This window comes from Trichosurus vulpecula, chromosome 1 (genome assembly GCF_011100635.1).
Source record: "Trichosurus vulpecula isolate mTriVul1 chromosome 1, mTriVul1.pri, whole genome shotgun sequence".
Classification (NCBI taxonomy): Eukaryota; Metazoa; Chordata; class Mammalia; order Diprotodontia; family Phalangeridae; genus Trichosurus; species Trichosurus vulpecula.
Genome location: NC_050573.1, coordinates 480,787,109 through 480,807,312, shown reverse-complemented (window position 1 = coordinate 480,807,312; position 20,204 = coordinate 480,787,109). Strand labels below are relative to the sequence as shown.

General features: G+C 37.7%; 1 protein-coding gene across 1 annotated transcript in view; it reads right to left on the bottom strand.

Moving 5' to 3' along the window:
- TMEM232 (transmembrane protein 232) overlaps positions 1–20,204 on the bottom strand; it is a 216,127-nt gene that overhangs the window by 6,929 nt on the left and 188,994 nt on the right. The window contains exon 12 of the mRNA XM_036747734.1: positions 6,834–6,924. Coding sequence (XP_036603629.1) covers positions 6,834–6,924 — 91 coding nt within the window. The remainder of the gene's footprint in view (positions 1–6,833; positions 6,925–20,204) is intronic.

The following is a 20,204-nucleotide window of genomic DNA, read 5'->3' as shown; positions in this document are numbered from 1 at the left end:
TCCCTCCCTAACTAATCCATTCCATTCACTGCAGAACCTTTTCCAAACTTTTTCATCCCTCTTCAAACTTCCATAGATTCCCTTAACCACCCTTTCAGCTGAGAACTTTGTCTTATATTTTACGAAAAGTGTTAAGGTCATTTACCAATAGCTCCCTTTTCTCCCCTCCTCCTCATCTTATATCACTCAAATTCCTTTAGTCACTATCTCTTGACTACCTCTTTTCAGTCTCCTTTGCTGGATCAAAATTCAGATCATACCTGCTAACTGAGGGTCCTGGGCCCACTTATTTTCTCTCTATATAAAATTTCACCTGGGGATCTCATCGACACCAATGGATTCAATTATCACCTCTTTGCTGATAATTCTCAAATCTACATAGACAGACCTTCTTTCTCCTGACCTTGAGTTTCGTATCTCCAATTACCTTTCAGATATCTTAAACTGGATTTCTAGAAGACATTCAAACTCACTATGTCCCAAATTGAACTCATTGTCTTTCCCACCCAAACCTCTCCTTGTCCCAACTTTCCTACTGCTATGGAAAGAATCACCATCCCCTCAGTCACCCAGGCTCTCAACAAAGGTGTCATCCTTGAGATTTCAGTCTCTTTTCACGTCCCCTCATCTCGTATTTAAACCGTTGATATAACCTGTTGAGTTTACCTGAATGGCATCTTCTTTCCTCTAACACTACTACCACCTTGGTGCAGACCCTCAGAACTTGATGCCTATATTATTGTAGCAGCCTGCTAGTTGATATTCCTATCATAAATCTCTCCCACTTCAGTCCATCCTTTACTCGGTTATCAAATTAATTAATTTTCCTGAAATTAGGCAGGTCTGACCATGTTGCCTCCCTATTCAATCAATTCCAGTAACTCTTTATGATCTTCCTAATGACATATAAAATTATCTGCATGACATTCAAATCCCTTCATAACCTGACACCTTTCTACCTTTCCAGTCTTCTTACACCATATACTCTGCCACTATTCTATATGGATATTCATTAACCCAGTGATATTAGTGTTCTTAATGTTCCTTGAACAAGACTCTCTCCATGTTCTGGGCATTTTCACTGTCTGCCCTCCATGCCTGGAATGCTTACTCTCTTCGTGTCTGCCTCCTGGCTTCTCTGGCTTCCTTCAAGTCCCAGCTGAAATCTTACCTTTCCTTCTCTCTCTCTCTCTCTCTCAACAAATTAATTTATTTTTAGTTTTCAATATTCACTTCTATAAGTTTTAAATTTTCTCTGCCTCCCTCTACTCTCCCCTCCCCTGGATGGTGTGCAATCCAATATAGGCTATACACATACATTCTTATTAAGCATATTTTTACATTAGTCATGTATAAAAGAATTAGAATATATGGGAGGAACCGTGAGAAAGAAAAAAACAAAATGAAACAAAACAAAAAGAGAGCAAATAGTCTGCTTCGATCTGCATTCAAACTCCATATTTCTTTGTCTGAATGTGGATGGCATTTTCCATCATGAGTCTTCTGGAATTGTTTTAGGTCCTTGTGTTGCTGAGAAGAGCTAAATCTATCAAAGTCAGTCAATGTGGCTGTTATTGTGGACAATGTTCTCCTGGTTCTGCTCTCCCTATGTCTTTTAATTCTAGTTCCATGTCTCTATTGATTATTTCAAATGTATCCTGTAAAGAGCTCATTTGTACTGAGTTGTTTGCAGGCTGTCTCCCCCATTAAACTGTAAGCTCTTGAGGGCAAGGACTGCCTTTATTTTTCTTTGTATTCCCAGTGCTTAGCACAGTGCCTGGCATGTAGCAGATGTATCACGAATGTTTAGTGACTGAACTAGACTCACTGACCACTCTTTCACTGCCTCCTTTACTGGTTCTTCACCTAGGTCATGCCTACTAATTGCAGAGTCACCTAAGGTTTTTTCTTCAACCCTCTTCTCTCCATACTCTATATTATTTTCCTTGCAGATCTCGTCAGCTATTGTGATTTCAATTTTCATTTCTCTGCAGATGACTTTCAGGTCTACTTTGTTTAGCCCTAACCTCTCCCCAGACCACATTCCTGCATCTCTAACTGCCTATTAGACATCTCAAGTTGGATGTCCTGTAAATGCCTTAAAGATATCTTAAACTCACTATGTCCAGTATTAGTGAACATTATCTTTCCTCCCAAATACTATGCTCTTCCTTACTTCCATTACTATTGAGAGTACCCACCATCCTCCCAGTTACCCAGCCTCACAACCTAAGTGTTATCCTAGACTGCTTATTCTCTCTCATACCCTTCATACATAATCTGATGTCACATCCTGGTTTTCACCCTTAGTAATCTTGTAAACACCCTCTTCTTTCCTCTCCAATAGCCATCACCTTGGTACAGACTCTCATCATACCAAGTCTGGATTGTTGCAATAGTCTGCTGGTTAAGTCTCCCTACCTCAAATCTCTTCCCACTCCAAAGCATCCTCTACTCTGCTATCTAAAGCACAAATATGACCATTCCAGTCTCCTATTTAATAGACTCCAGTGGCTTCCTATTACCTCCAGGATCAAATATAAAACCAACTATTTGACTTTTATAGCTCTTCATATCCTAGCCACTCTCTATCTATCCAGTCTAATATCTTACTTCCCTCCATGTGTTAGGCCATTAAGTGACACTGACTTCCTTGCTCTTCTTTGAATAAGATGCTCCATTGTCTGATTCTAAGCATTTTCACTGGCTTTCCCACAAACTTGAAACTCTCCCTCCTCACCTCAACCTCCTGGCTTCCTTATATTTCTTTAAATATCAGCAAAAGTCCTACTCTCTGTGAGAAGCCTCCTTAATTTTTGTGCCTTGGCTCTGAGACTATCCCAGCCTTCTCCTGTATACATCTTATTTGTATAAAGTTGTTTTGCAAATTGTCTTCCTCATCAGACTCTGAGCTCCTTGGGAGTTGGGACTGGTTTTTGTTTTGTTTTTGCTTTTCTTTGTCTCAACAGGGTTTAGTAAAATGTCCAGAACATAGTAGATGCCTAATAAATGCTTTCAGACTAACTGAGGGTGCTATCCTTATGGGACTCATGCTGATTTTTCAAATTGGTCACTCTATATCTATTTGGTACTGTATATTCATTCTTACAGTAGGCTGCTAGGGCAGTAGCTCAATGGATTAAAGTATAGCTAAATCTAAATAATGTGGATAAATATTACTTGGGTTTTTATCAGTAAATGTAATAATTTCTTCCTTTCTTTAGAAAGATGAACACAGTTAAATAAAATAAAGGAAAATATTAACCAGGGTTACAAGGTCATGATTCCACAGCTGACAATATTTTGTTGGAAACCTCAATTTCCAAGTATTGTAGTAAGAACTTGCCCATTATAGTTACTACTTTGCTTGTATCATGCTTAAAAAAAAAAAAAAAAACTAATGAACATTTTCTTTCCTCTTTCCCTGCTCCAAACCCTCCTCCCCTTTGGAAGTAAATTTTGGGAAAATTCATATACATATAGCTGGGGAAGCCCATTTACAAGAAAATGATTAGCAACCTTTTTCATCTATCAAGGACAAAAGATGGTCACCAGGTAGCTAGCTAACTGTTAAGGACTGGTAGTTAGTTCAGAGGAAAGCAAAAGAACTCAAAAACTAGATTCTTCTCATAAATCAGTGCTAATTCAATAAATAGGTTAAGCTGATATTTTACAAATACAAAGAGGCAAACTTTTCCATAATTTAGGAAAGATATTAAAATGTATCAGTAGTGGGGCGGAGCCAAGATGGCGGCTGGTAAGCAGGGACTAGCGTGAGCTCTGTACCCAGTCCCTCCAAAAACCTATAAAAAATGGCTCTGAACCAATTCTAGAACGGCAGAACCCACAAAGCAGCAGAGGGAAGCAGAGCTCCAGCCCAAGACAGCCTGGATGGTCTCTGGGTGAGGTCTATTCCACACGGAGCTGGGAGCGGAGTGGAGCAGAGCCCAGCATGAGTGGCGCGGACCAACAAGACCAGCAACCGGGCAGAGCATGCCCTAGCGCCCTGAATCAGTGAGCTGCGGCAGTTACGAGACTTCTCAACCCACAAACACCAAAGACTGCAGAGAAGGTTAGTGGGAAAAGCTGCGGGAGTGGAAGGAGTTCGCAGTTCGGCTTCCAGCCCCAGGGGCAGTGGAGGTGGGGCAGCTACAGCTGTTGCTGCTTCCGGCTCCAGGCCCACCTGGTGGGAGGAATTAAGTGGCAGATCAGAGCAGGGGTGCACAGCCTGCTGAAGATCTAAGCCCAGTCTGGGTTGGGGGTTCTTGGGGAAGGACCAGTGCTGGTGTGGCAGAGCTGGCACATCCCCCCCAAACATGGAACATAGAACTCTTTAGTCTACAAGCAGTCATACCTCACTGAAAAACTCAAGGGTCAAGTTAGTTGGCTGGGAATATGGCCAGGCAGCGAAAACGCACTGAGATTCAGTCTCAGACTTTGCATTCTTTCTTTGCTGACAAAGAAGACCAAAACATACAGACAGAAGAAATTAATAAAGTCAAAGAGCCTACAACAGAAACCTCCAAGAAAAACAGGAACTGGTCCCAGGCCATGGAAGAGCTCAAAAAGGATTTGGAAAAGCAAGTTAGAGAAGTAGAGGAAAAATTTGGAAAAGAAATGAGAAGGATGCGAGAAAACCATGAAAAACAAGTCAATGACTTGCTAAATGAAACCCAAAAAAATACTGAAAAATACACTGAAGAAAACAACACCTTAAAAAACAGACTAACTCAAATGGCAAAAGAGCTCCAAAAAGCCAATGAGGAAAAGAATGCCTTGAAAGGCAGAATTAGACAAATGGAAAAGGAGGTCCAAAAGACCACTGAAGAAAATACTACTTTAAAAATTAGATTGGAGCAAGTGGAAGCTAGTGACTTTATGAGAAATCAAGATAGTATAAAACAGAACCAAAGGAATGAAAAAATGGAAGACAATGGCAAATATCTCATTGGAAAAACCACTGACCTGGAAAATAGATCCAGGAGAGATAATTTAAAAATTATTGGACTACCTGAAAACCATGATCAAAAAAAGAGCCTAGATGTCATCTTTCAAGAAATTATCAAGGAGAACTGCCCTGATATTCTAGAGCCACAGGGCAAAATAGAAATTGAAAGAATCCATCAATCGCCTCCTCAAATAGATCCCAAAAAGAAATCTCCCAGGAATATTGTCGCCAAATTCCAGAGCTCCCAGATCAAGGAGAAAATACTGTAAGCAGCCAGAAAGAAACAATTTGAATATTGTGGAAACCCAATCAGAATAACTCAAGATCTGGCAGCTTCTACATTAAGAGATCGAAGGGCTGGAGGTCAACGGAGCTAGGATCAAAACCTAGAATCACCTGCCCAGCAAAAATGAGTATCATGCTCCAAGGAAAAATATGGATTTTCAATAAAATAGAGGACTTTCAAGCTTTCTCAGTGAAAAGACCAGAACTGAATAGAAAATTTGACTTTCAAACACAAGAATCAAGAGAAGCATGAAAAGGTAATCAAGAAAAAGAACAAGAAGAAAGAAATTGCAAGGGACTTACTAAAGGTGAACTGTTTTGTTGACATTCCTACATGGAAAGATGACAAGTATGATTCATGAGACCTCAGTGTTAGGGTAGCTGAAGGGAATATGCATGTATATATGTTTATGTATATATATGGGTGAATGTGTATGTATGTATATATCTGTGTGTGTATATACATACATACATATATATATATATATATATATATATATATATAGAGAGAGAGAGAGAGAGAGAGAGAGAGAGAGAGAGAGTAGACACAGGGTGAGTTGAAGATGAAGGGAAGATATCTAAAAGAAATAAAATCAAATTAAGGAATGAGAGAGCAACATACTGAGAGAGGGAGATAAGGAGAGATAGAATGGGGTGGATTATCTCACATAAAGGTGGCAAGAGGAAGCAGTTCTGTGGGAGGAGGGGAGAGGGTGGATGAGGGGGGAATGAGTGAACATTGCTCTCATCAGATTTGGCCTAAGGAGGGAACACCATACAGAGCCAATTGGGAATCTTACCCCACAGGAAAGAAGAGGGAAGAAGATAAAAAAAAATAGTGGGGATGATGGAGGGGAGGGCCGATGGGGGTGGAGGTAGTGAAAAACAAACACTATCGAAAGGGGACAGGGTCAAGGGAGAAAATTCAATAAAGGGGGATGGGTTGGGAAGGAGCAAAATGTAGTTAGTCTTTCACAACATGAGTATTGTGGAAGGGTTATACATAATGATATACATGTGGCCTATGTTGAATTGCTTGACTTCTTAGGGAAGGTGGGTGGGAAGGGAAGAGGGGAGAGAATTTGGAACTCAAAGTTTTAAAAACAGATGTTCAAAAACAAACAAAAATGTTTTTGCATGCAACTAGAAAATAAGATACACAGACAATGGGGCGTAGAAATTTATCTTGCCCTACAAGAAAGGAAGGGATAAGGGAATGGGAGGGGAGTGGGGTGACAGAGGGGAGTGCTGACTGGGGAACAGGGCAACCAGAATATATGCCATCTCGGAGTGGGGGGGAGAGTAGAAATGGGAAGAAAATTTGTAATTCAAACTCTTGTGAAAATCAATGCTGAAAACTAAATATGTTAAATAAAAAAAAACAATTTGAAAAAAATATGTATCAGTAGTATAGCAAAACAATTAAATTTAGCAATGCACCTTCATGGCCAGATGTTGTAATCCCAAATATTTTCTTTGTATGGGCTACATATAAAATTTCATGCCTTAAAACTATACTTTCTCATTCAAGGCATCTTTATAGTATGCACACACATATACATATATAAGCACATTACTGGTTTAAGAAAGTGAATATTACCTGCTTTTCAACAATAGCTCGCAATGCCATATCTGCACGGGTAACAATATCAGGATAGGGACGGATTATTTCTTTTTCTGGATATCTTTCCCTTCAGACAAAAAATGCAAAGCCCATGAATAAGCATATGCATTATTACTGGCATGTTTCTGTGAAGTATAACTCACATGTTAACATTTTTATTACATACAATCAATATGAAGTACTTAGTGAATATAGTGTACTCCACAAGACTAGATGTCTTGTATAACCCAGCAGTTTTCAAAATTTTTCTGTCCTTATTTATCTTTCATGATTAATTCTGATATGTTTGGTTTTTGCATTTGACTTGAATTAAATAACAACCAAAAGGAAAGTTCTTAAATATCTAGAAAAAATGTATACAAATTACCTAGATTTACAGAAAAATAAATAAACTAAATAATACAGTCTCAGAAAAGAGGAAGTTGAATGAGACATCAGTAAACCACCAAAGACAGGAAAAAAAAGAACACATTGATTTATAAATGAGTTCTATCAAGCATTCAGAGAAAAAACAACTGCAATAATACTGTGACTACAAGCAAACAACAACAACAAAAAATGTCTGTGTTGACAGTTCTCCTAGTATGTTAGGCACATTACAGAATTTAAAAAAAAAAACTACATTCTTATCAGTTCTGACAAGGTAATAAAAAGTTATCAAATGTATAATAATTATTTGAAATATAGATTTATTAATGCTATTATTAGTGATGAATTTTGCCCTAAGAATAAATTTGCCAGAGATATTAACTAATGATTTTATGAAGCCATTATAATTAGCAAAACTTTTATAAAACTGACTTTTTGTTGTTGAAAATGAAGTTTGTTTACCATAAAAACTTTTATATCTCTGAACTAAAAAGTCATCAAATCATCAAAGAGTTTAAGTGGGTTTTGTACTCATTTCTTTTATTTTTAGATTTTGTAATTTTTTTATATTGTCAGAATTTTTCTCGGTATCCCTCCCCTAATCTCCTTTCAGAAAACCATCCTACAAAAAATAACATTTTTAAAGAAAAAATAGAGTAAGGGACTAAAAAACCAACAAAAATGATGTATATATCAAAAAAGCCTGAAAACATATGCAATGTACTACACACACAAACCTCTCAACTGTGTAAAGGAGTGCAATTGGCATGTCTTCTCAAAACTCTTCTTTGGAGCCATACTTGCTCTCTATAATTTGACAATATTCACTTTTGACTGTTTTGTAGTTATTCTTTCCACTTACATTATTGTAGTCACTGTGTGTAATGTTTTCTTGGCTCTGCTTACATTACCCTGCATTAGATCGTGGAAATCTTTCCATGCTTCTCTGTATTTATCATATTCATAATTTCTTTTAAGACAGTAATATTCCATGACATTCACATACCACAATTTACTTAGTCAATCCATAAATTATGATAATCTATTTTGTTTCTAACTCCTTGCTGCCACACTCTTTGATGATTTGTTTCATCATCTCTAAGTACTAAGTCTTTCAGTGCTGAGATCCTGGTAAACCCAGAAGTTGTCAGAGGAATTCTAGTATATGATCTGTGGGATGGTCGCTGTAGCCCCTACCTAGAGTGAGATGATGAAACAATTCACCTATTGAGCAGGAAGAATGGTTGACTCAAAAAACCTTTCAAATAGACTCATCTCATCTTTAGTTCTTCTCCTAAGCATAGAAGTAATCTTCAAGCATCTCTCTGTAGGGATAAAGACAAAATTGGTGCCCTTTCCTAACTTTGGCAGAAGTAAAGGGCATACACATAGTAACTAAAAGCATGTATGGACTTAAGCAAGCCTGAGGCTAGGCTTTAGGCTCCTAGATGCTGTTTCTGTTTTATTTCTTTTTCAGTTTAGGGAACTGAACTGCAAAACCAAAAAAGGAATATATCCAGTTGCAGACGCAATCAAGTGAGTTTGAAATATCGAGAGATTCTGGGTCATTTGGTTGGAGCTGACTGGTAGCAGAGGGAAATTCTTCATCAGAGAGGATGACCAGCAACAAAGAGAAGGAGTTTAACTCATGGCCAGGCTTACCAGAAGACTTGAGTAGGGGAATGAAAAGGGAATGTGTATTTGTTAAGCACCAACTATATTCCAGACATTGTACTGTTGTTGTTGTTTGTCCTTTCTCAAAGAAGACCATGGCACCAGGAAGGTAATGCCATGATTTGCAGGTGAATTGGATTTAAATGAGGAAGGACTGTGCAAAGTCACCATCCTTACTTTCTCCTCTGGAGCCATCTGGGTCCATTGGCATGACTGGAGATAGCACTGCATGTAGTGGGAGACCTTGACCAGCACTTTCCAAATATCTTATTTGATTCTCATGATAATCCTGTGGGGTGGGTACTATAATTATTTTCAATTTAGATCTGAGGAAATTAAGGCAGCCAGAGGTTGTGACTTGAGTAGGATCACAGAGATAAGAAGTATCTGAAGCTGGATGTGACTTCCTGACTTCCAGTTCAAGATTCTATCCACTGCAACTCCTATGGACCTGGGGGGAAATTATTTGGACAATGAAGAGATGAGTTGAAATATGAAATGCCTATTGAGCAGTCTTGCAAATTTCTGCATGTTCTGAAGTTTAAGTCTCAACCACCGGGAGAGTATAACAATAGTTATAATTTAGTACATGCTGTTTTATATCTGTTATCAATGTATGTTTGTGCATCTTTATGTTAAGTGTTTATTTTCTATGGAGGAAATAAAGAGTTCACCTAATGTATGACTTGTAGTGTACATTGAATACTTTTCTGCTCCTCTTTTTGGGGAGATTTTAGATATGAGCCATAATCTAAGTTTTAAAGAATTTTCCCTGGGTCTTCAAGGTGGGACAAGTCAGAGACAATGGTTAGAGACTAATGCCTCTCTTTGGAAGTCAAGCTCCCCTAAGACTGAACCTGGTCCTTTTATGAATGGACTGAGATCAGAGATATACCTTGGGTGAAGAGGGAGGGAACACAGCAGGCCACTTCCCCTAAACCCAGAAGCAGGTTATTGTTTCATAAACTAGAAAAGTTTTCTATTGTCATGTATAAAGTGAGGATGTTCTGGGAATTTTTCAAGTATAAAACACACTTTAGCAAGAGTGGTAGTGTTGTTCATAGGTAGAAACTCTAAGTTTTCTTTGACTTTATAAATTAAAAATGTTTAATTCACTCTCTAATTTCCTAGGGACTCATTTAATTCACTTCTTCTAAATTTCCCTTTACTGATTTTCTTACTGGCTTTTATATTAGTTTTTCTTAAATTTATTCAATTTTTAAACTTTATTTTCCCAGGGTATTTCTTTGGTTTCCCCCTTAACACAATCTAGTTTCTATTATAAAGTTAGTTATATTTTGCTTGTTCTTATTGAATTGGCATTTTCCTTCCTTCTTGATTTATTTATCTCTTTAAATTTTCCCTCATTTAAGATTTATGATTGTTTATCAGTGCTTTTTCTCTAGCTTTTTTCCTTCCTTATTTGTCTTTTTGTAATGTTACTGAATCTGATGGCCTAAAAATAACTTCTAAGTCATAAATAGGCATGAGTGCTCGTTGTTTTTAATTATAAAGATGACTATTATTTCTTGATCATTTTTATAATTGAAAGGATTTTATTTACATTGAAATTGTCAACTATATCATCTTGTCAAATGTGCTGTTTTATAAAAAATACACACACACAATGCTTCAAAGTGTTGAAAGAACTGTGGGGCTAAGTAATATACTGCAAAATGAAATGTAACATACTGTAAAAATACAAGGAAATGATGAATTGTTTTAATAATAATTTCAAGAATTTATATAGTATTTGAAGATTTGCAAGCTGCATTACAAAATCATCTCATTTTATCCTCACGTCAACCCTGGAAAAGTATGTGCTATTATCATCATTTTACAAATGAGAAATTGAATTTAAGCGATTTACCCAGTGTCACATGCCTAATAAGTGTTTGAAGTCAACTTCAAGTTCATAATTCAGACCACTTGGCCACTAGATCCCTACATTCTCTTTGTAGTAGGAAAGGTAAGGAGGGCAAGTCATGGATTTGTTCCAAAAAATTCCAGGCAGAAAAAGACAGTGAGTAATAAACCAGTCAACCATTACAAATTTTTATTTCTATAATATTTTATTTAATTTTATCTATGTGCTACACATCCTACCATGCAGAAGAGGAACTTAGATCTTATTGTCTGACATCAACTTTATTGAGTTTTCATTGACCTTACTGTAAATTCATGTGTTTCCTACCTACCGCTTTGTCATCAGGTGGCTGAACTGAGTTGATGCATTTCTTCTTAAAGAAGTACATCATAATACATCATACACATCATAATACATAGTACCTCTCTTCTAGAGAGATAAGATGAGAAGCATTTAGAAAAACAAAAGCTGTATCTTTCAAGAACTTCTAACAGTTTCTTCATGTTTTGTGATGTACTTCATATCTAAGATAATGAACATTGTCTTGATTAATCACATAATTCTTATTTAATATACAATTGCACATCTTCAAAACTGACCTTAAAAATAAGATCCAAATTAGCAAAAACTCACTTTCAAAACTTGTCCACTAAAGACACTAGAGAGCATAGGAATAAATGGAGTGTTCCTTAATATCACAAGTAGCATCTACCTAAAACCATCAGCAAGCATTATATGTAATGGGAATAAGCTAGATGCATTTCCATCAAGATCAGGAGTGAAACAAGGACGTCCATTATCTCCACTGTTATTCAATATGGTACTAGAAATGTTAGCTTTTGCAATAAGAGAAGAAAAAAGAAATTGAAGAAATTAGGATAGGCAAAGAGAAAACTAAGTTATCACTCTTTGCAGATGATATGATGGTATATTTAGAGAATCCTAGAGAATCAAATAAAAACTATTTGAAATAATAAAGAACCTTAGCAAAGTTGCAGGATATAAAATAAACCCACATAAATCCTCAGCATTTCTATACATTACTAACAAAGCCTAACAGTAAGAGATAGAAAGAGAAATTCCATTTAAAGTTACTGTAGACATTATAAAATATTTGGGACTCTACCTGCCAAAACAAACCCAGGGACTATATGAACACAATTACAAAACCCTTTTAACACAAATAAAGTCAGATCTAAATAATTATAAAGTATCAGTTGCTTGTGGTTAAATTGAGCTAATATGATAAAAATCACAATTCTACCTAAAGTAATTTGCTTATTTAGTGCCACACCAATCAAACTACCAAAAATTATGTTATATCGCTAGAAAAAATAATATTAAAATTCATCTGGAAAAACAAAAGGTCCAGAATATCGAGGGAATTAATGAAGAGAAATGCTAGGGAAGGTGGCCTAGCCATACCAGATCTTAAATTGTATTATAAAGCAGCAATCATCAAAACCACTTGGTACTGGCTAAGAAACAGAGGGGTAGATCAGTGGAATAGGTTAGGTAAGCAAGACACAGTAGTCAATGATTATAGCAATCAACTGTTTGATAAACCCAAAGACTCCAGCTTCTGGGACAAGAATTCACTATTTGAGAAAAGCTGTTGGGAAAATCATAAAATAGTGGCAGAAACTGGGCATAGAACAACATCTGACACTGTATACCAAAATAAAGTCCAAATGGGTACACAATCTAGATATAAAGACTGATACTATAAACAAATTAGGGGACCAAGGAATAGTTTATCTGTCAGATTTATGGAGAATGGAGGAATTTATGAGCAAACAAGAGATAGCAAACATGAAATGTAAATGGATACTTTTGATTATGTTAAATTGAAAAGGTTTTGTACAAATAAAGCCAATGCAACCAAGATTCAGAGGGAAGCAGAAAACTGGGAAAGAATTTTTACAACTAGTGCTCTGATAAAGTCCTCATTTCTAAAATATGTAGAGAACTGAGTCAAATTTACAAGAATACAAGTCATTCTCCAATTAATAAATGGTCAAAGGATATGAACAGGCAGTTTTCAGAGGAAGAACTTAAAGCTATCTATAGTCATATGAAAAAATGCTCTAAATCATTAATGATTAGAGAAATGCAAATTAAAACAACTCTTAGGTACCCCATCACACCTATCAGATTGTCTAATATGACAAAACAGGAAAATGATAAAATGTTGGAGAAGATGTGGGAAAGTTGGAACACTAATTCATTATTGGTGAAGCTGTGAACTGATCCAACCATTCTGGAGAGCCATTTAGAACTATGCCAAAAGGGTTATAAAAAATGTGCATACCCTTTGACCCAGCAATACTGCTTTTCAGGCTGTATCCAAAAGACATCATAAAAATGGGAAAAGAACCTACATGTACAAAAATATTTATAGAAGCTTTCTTTATGCTAGCCAAGAACTGGAAATTGAGGGGATACCCTTCAATTGGAGAATGGCTGAACAAGTTGTGGTATATGAATGTAATGGAAAACTTGGAAATGTAATGAAAAACTTGGAAAGAGTTATATGAACTGATGCTGAGTGACATGAGCAGAACCAGTAAAACATTATACACAGTAACAGCCACAGTGTGCGATGGCTGATTTTGATAGACTTAACCCTTCTTATCACTGCAAGCACCTAAAATAGTTCCAAAGGACTCGTGATGGAAAATGCCATCCACATCCAGAAAAAGAACTATGGAGTTGGAATGTAGAGTGAAGCAGACTATTTTCTTTTTTGTTTTGTTTTGTTTTTTTCTTTCTCATGGTTTCTCTCATTTGTTATAATTCTTCTATACAACATGACTAATGTGAAAATATGTTTAATAGGAATGCATATGTAAAGCCTATATCAGATTGCTGGCCGTCTTGGGGGGGGGAGGGTGGAAAATTTTAAACTTACGGAAGTAAATGTTGAAAACTCAAAATAAATAAATTAACTTTAAAAAAAAAACAAACTTGTCCACTAAGACAAAGTTCTACTTGTATAGAGATAGTGTTATGAGTATCCCCTGGGAACTTAGTCACACTGCTCCTCTTTCATTGCCATAGAAATACACAATTATCTTTCAAGACTATTTTGCATAACAGGCCATACCACCATTAGACTTAATCCGTAGAGCTCCACTTTCTAAGTTTGTCCTGAGATTCTCCAAATCTCTGTCCACTGACCTTGCATCACATAGGTTTGCCTGGCCTGCTGTTTGTAGGTAACTGATCTGCTGAGGAGAGATATGCCCACAAGCATAAACTTGAAATTCATATAAGGACAGTTATTTCTTCCCTTCATGTTGGATTAAACTACCCTAAAGTGGACAGGAATTTTCCTTATGCCTATGGGAGTAAATTACATTCGGAAATTTAAGAAAAGAATCATGAGAGACCTGTTACTGACTAGTCTGGCATCATGAGAATGTTCCCAGGCTAATTTTCAGAGCTTAGTCACTCTTGCCCATGAAGGGAAGAGAGAAAAGGCAAAATATCAATAGACTTTATTTTCTCTACCCTTCTCTTCTATGCCTTAAAAGCCTAATATCACTACCAGCATGATGCAGTGGAAAGAGTAGTGGATTTGTAGTCAGTGGCCTAGGTTCAGTGGCCTGTTTCTGTTACTTCACATGTGACCTTTTCCTCTCTGGGCCTCTGTTTCATTGTCTGTAAAAATAAAGGGTTCCCTTCTACCCAGGAATTTCTTGGAGCCGGCTCAACTAGTCCTGGACAGTTGATTGCTAAACTTTCAGTGTGGACATTTACACCTTGGAAATTAGAAAACACTACACATCAGGGTATGATTTGTTGTTTTGTTGATTGTCTAATAGACTTAAGAAAGTCAATCTATTTGTGAATCTCCAAATTGTTTTCCAAAATGGTTATGCTAATGATTCATAGATCCACAGACCAATTGCCATCTTTTGTCATCTTTGCTAATTTGTAGGGTGTATGGTGTAGTGTAGGGTGTGTTCAGGGAGAACTAGTACCTCTGGTGTGATGGTTGCTGAGTCCTTTTCAGGGCTGCTTTCTACTTTTGGTGTCTACCTGTTCCACCCAACTCTCACCTGTGGCTCCAAGAAGCTATAGTATGCACAGTGGCCACAGTCCAGTAAACTGTTTCAGCACGTAAGCTGAACCAGGTTGAAGGTAACCAAGGGGTGTCAAACCCATTGGTGAGTTGTGTGTAGGGGGGGGGGTGTCTATCCCAAGCATGTGAAGACTTTCCCTAATGGAATGGGTAGATGAGAATAATTTGTTCCAGAGGCCATGAAGGCAGCTGAAATAGGCATTGTGGAGCACTTAGAGCTTGTTTAGACATAGAAGACACTAAGGTCATCCACTGCATCTTGAGCCATCACCAGTCCTCTTGATTTGGTCCTGCCACTGGACCATGATGACTCTGGAGGAGAGAGTGAGGCTGACAACTTTATGCAACTCTGCCTCACTTAAATCCAATTTACGCATGAATCAAGACATCACCCATACCATTTTACCATTATCCCCAACTTGAAGTCCTGTGGTGACAGGCAAGTGATGAAGCATTAGGTGCTGATACACTGGGAGTTGTAGTCACAATCCTGCACATAGGTGGCCCAGGCCATAGGGTCATTTCTCATCAGAAGCAGCAGTGAGATTAAGCAGTCCCTTGGGTATTTGAGCAGCCTTTTAAGGGTTGCACTGCTTACCTCCTGGTGTGAAAAGGTGGCCTAAAAATTGTCTGCTTACCCAACCCTGGCCTGTTTACTGTGGTAGGTGGGGAATCCCATTCTGTGGTTGAAACACCAAAAAAAATGTACCAAAAACGTCTGCAAAGACAATTCCACTCACCATCGGCACATGGAATGTGCACACACTTATAGACCACACAAACTCCAGTAGACCTGAAAAAAGGACAGCTCTTGTTGCAAGAGAACTCAACAAGTATTGCATCCAAATAGCAGCCTTGAGTGAAACAAGGCTGGCAAATGAAGGCCAGCTTACTGAAGTTGGAGCTGATGTAGATTTCACAATCAAAATTAATCTAGTCAACAAGCTTGTATGCCTGCCAAAAGGAGTGAATGACATGCTCATGAAAATGCGATTGACACTTTCAGGAAAACATCATGCCACCATCATCAGTGCCTATTCTCCCACCATGATGAACCCTGATGTGGTCAAAGAAAAATTTTATGAAGACCTGGAGATCCTTGTCATCAGTGTACCAAAAAATGACAAGCTTATAATTCTGGGCAACTTTAAGGCTAGGGTAGGCTCAGAGTACCAGACTTAGCAGGGAGTCCTAGGGAGGAATGGAGTTGGAAACAGCAACAGCAATGGTCACTTACTACTAAAGACTTGTGCATCTCATGACCTTCTCATCACCAACACTGTCTTCTGTTTACCTAAGCACCAGAAAACTTTGCGGATGCCCCTCACAGCAAACGTTGACATTTAATAGACTATGTAATTGTAAGGAGAGGAGATAGGATGTGAGAGTGATGAAGGAAATGCATGACACAGAGTGCTGGACTGATTCAGCTAAATATTTTCCAAGCCAAATATTCGCATTCAACAAAAGTGGCATCCCCAAGGCAAAATGACTACCAGAAGAATTAATGTCAACAAATTAGAGCTCTTCTTTGAGTGGGAATAATTTGTTGCTAACTTGGAGGGAAAGTTGAGCCAACACACAGTTGGCAACAGTGGAGCAGAAAAGGAGTGGGCAGTTTTCAGAGATTTGTTATATAGCACTGCATTTGCTCATATGGGCCAGAACACTTGCAAACACCAAGACTGGTTTGATGAAAATGATGAGGAAATTCAGAAGCTGCTAAACGAAAAACAAGAACTCCACAGGGTTTGCCAGCAGGATGGTTCATCCATCTCTAAGAAGGCAGAATTTAATTCCATCAAAAGTAAGGTACAAGCAAAGCTTAGAGAGATGCAGGATTCTTGGTTCAGTAAGAAGGAAGATGAAATTCAATTTTATGCTGATAGTAATTATCCAAAGCATTTTTGTGATGCCTGGAGAGCTCTTTACGGGTCAAAGACCTATGGTGCATCTCAACTACTCAGTGCTGATGGAGCCACATTGATTAGTAATAAGGATATGATCCTAGAGAGACTTCCATAGTGAGAACATCTCCATAGTGTTCTCAACAGACCATCATCAATCAACGCTAAGGCCACTGACCATTTACCTCAGGTTGAAGTCAATCCCTCCCTAGCTGAAGTTCCAACTGAAGAAGAGACTTTGAATGCCATTATATTCCTTTTATGTGGCAAAGCACCTGGTGCTTATTCTATTCCAGCTGAGATTTACAAGTTAGGGGGTCCATTGCTCATACAAAAGCTGACTGAAATCTGGCTTATGTGTCAAGAGGAGGTTATCCCCCAGGAGTTCGAGGATGCCTCCATTGTCCATCTCTATAAAGGTAAAGGAAATAGATTGCCCTGTGACAATCACAGTGGGGAGGAGGGGGGTCTCTGTCTCATAGACATTGCTGGCAAGATTCTTGTCAGAGTCCTCCTTAATAGGCTAATTCTTCACCGGGAAGATGTTTTCTGCCTGAGAGCCAGTGTGGCTTCAGAGAGGGCCAAGGAACAGTAGATATGGTGTTTGCTGCCCCACAACTCCAGGAGAAATGCCAGGAGCAGAACAGAGGTCTATACGCAACGTTTGTAGATCTGACCAAGGTCTTTGATAATGTTAGTCATGAAGACTTACGGAAATTTATGTCAAAATTTGGTTGTTGAAGAAGTTCATCAGCATTGTATGTCAATTTCATGATGGCCTGTTGGCCCAGATTCTAGAAAATGGACAATGCTCTCATGCTTTCCCGGTCACCAATGGAGTGAGACAAGGCTGCGTGCTTGTTCCCATGTATTTTAGCATAATGTTTTCAGCCATGTTGTCAAATGCTTTCAATGAACATGAGCAGGAATCAAGGTCAGCTACCACATGGATGGTAAATTCTTCAACTTTTAAAGGCTACAAGCCAAAACCAAAGTGGAGGGAGTATTGGTGCATGATTTTCTGTTTGCAGATGATTGTGCACTCAATGCAGCCTCTGAAGCTGAGATGCAACAAAGTATGGATCAATTCTCTGCTGCTTGTGCTAATTTTGGCCTAACAATTAACACTAAGAAAACACAGGTGCTCCATCAGCCGCCACCACACCATACATACATAGAACCATAGGTTACAGGTTACAGCAAATGGAAAAGTTTTGAACCCTGTGGTATCCACTTACCTTGGTAGTATACTTTCCAGGGATGTATACATTGATAATGAAGTTGACGCATGCATTGCCAGAGCTAGCTCAGTGTTTGGGAGGCTCCAAAGGAAAGTATGGGAGAGAAGAGATATTAGACTAACCACCAAACTGAAGGTCTACAGAGCCTTTGTGCTGACCTCATTGTTATGCCTGTAAAACCTGGACAGTATACTAGAGCCATGCCAGGAAACTGAATTGCTTCCATTTGAATTGTCTTAGGAAGATTCTGAAGATCACCTGGCAAGATAAGGAACCAGACACTGAGGTCTTTACTCAAACTAAACTGCCAAGCATTCAAACTCTGCTTCAGAGAGTGCAAGTCTGATGGTCTGGCCACGCTGTTTGAATGCAAAATGTACACTTACTAAAAGGACTATTTTATGGAGAACTTACACAGAGCAATCGTTCACATGGTGGTCAGAAGAAGCGATACAAAGACACTCTCAAGGTCTATCTTAAGAACTTTGGAATTGATTGTGTGACATGAGAAACTGGTACAGGGCCACTCAGCATGGTGTGCCCATATCAGAGAAGGTACTGTGCTCTATGAGCAAAACAGAATTGAAACAGCTCAAAGGAAATGCAGGATGTACAAATATCCATTTGTTCACATGCACTATTTGTGCCCAAGTTGCGGTGGAGCATTCTGAGCTAATATTGGTCTGATCAGCCACAGCTGGACACATTAAAACTTGACTCTAGCATACTGACATCATTTTGGTCTTCTTCAAGAAGGAAGGACAACAGCCTAACCTAACCTAACCTAACCTAACTTAACCCAACCTAACCTAAGGGTGTGTGGTAAAACATTGTTGTTATTTTGATTTCATTCCTCTTAGGTATTAGTGATTCAGTCTTTTTTAAATGGTTGCTAGTAGCTTGCAATTCTTTATATTCTTCGACTTTCTTCTTTCTATGGACTTTGATACCATGGTTTACCTTCATTCTCCTTCTATCCTTAAACCCCTCTTGTTTCATTATTGAGTTCCTCCCAGAACCTCCATTTTAAGAAAGTGCCCATCCTTAATTTTCTATGCATTGCAACCACGCTTTTACTCATGAGTTTCTCCCCACCCCCCCCCCTGCTTTTCAGGTGTTTTTTTTAAATATGCCAACCTCCCCCATTAGAATATAAGCTCCTTGAAGACAGGGGCCACCTATCTTTTTGCTGTTTGTATTTACATCTTCAGTACCTAGCACAATTTCCACTATATTGTAAATATTTAATACTTTTTGATTTGACTTTGTTTATCTATTGTGGAATGATTTTTGGTTTTAGATATATGTATAATTGAAGATTCTCTAGGATTTTCTAAAAAATGTTATCATCAATAAATAGGAATTTTTATTTCCTCTTTTCCAATTTTATATCTTTAATTTCTTTCTCTTATTTCATTGAATCACTAGTATTTCTACAACTATGCCAAATAAAAAAGGGAACTTAGAAAGCTCATGTGTCTTCATTGCATATGATACCTGATTTTGTATTTAGATAGATACTTGAAATACTTTTATTAAATATAGATTCTTTTATGCCTATACTTTGTAGGGTTTTTTTTACATTTTTATTTCTTGTACCATAAATGAGAATTGTATTTTGTCAAAGACTTTTTCTACGACCACTGAGAAAAATCAAGTAGTTCTGGATGTTTTGTTTTTAATATGATTATATTCATTATGTTATTAAGGTTGGACCATTCTTGAATCCTTGGTATAAATCCAACTTGATCATAATGAAAGATTTCTTGAATTATTTGTTATAGCTTGCTTCATAGAGTTTTTTTTAATTTTGAATCAATATTCTTTAATAATAATTGCCTATAATAGTTCTTCTTTGCTCAATCCTTCCCCAGTTTACATATTGGGAATACATGTATATTTGTCTCTAAAAAAGGAGTCTGATAGTTTGTTTCTTTTCTTATCTTTTAAGAATCATTCAGGAAACATATGGACTAATTGTTTAAAATTTAAAACTCTGAAAGAATTATACTTTCAATCCATCAGGATATCTTCTTTTTCCCTCTCTCCCTTCTCTCTATCTCTTATTTATTAAGTGCCCACTAAGGGTTAGGAACTGGGCTCAGTGCTTTATAAATATGTAACTTTATGTTCACAACTACCCTGGGAGATAAGAACTATCATTGTCCTCATTTGCAGATGAGGAAACTGAGGCCAAAGTTA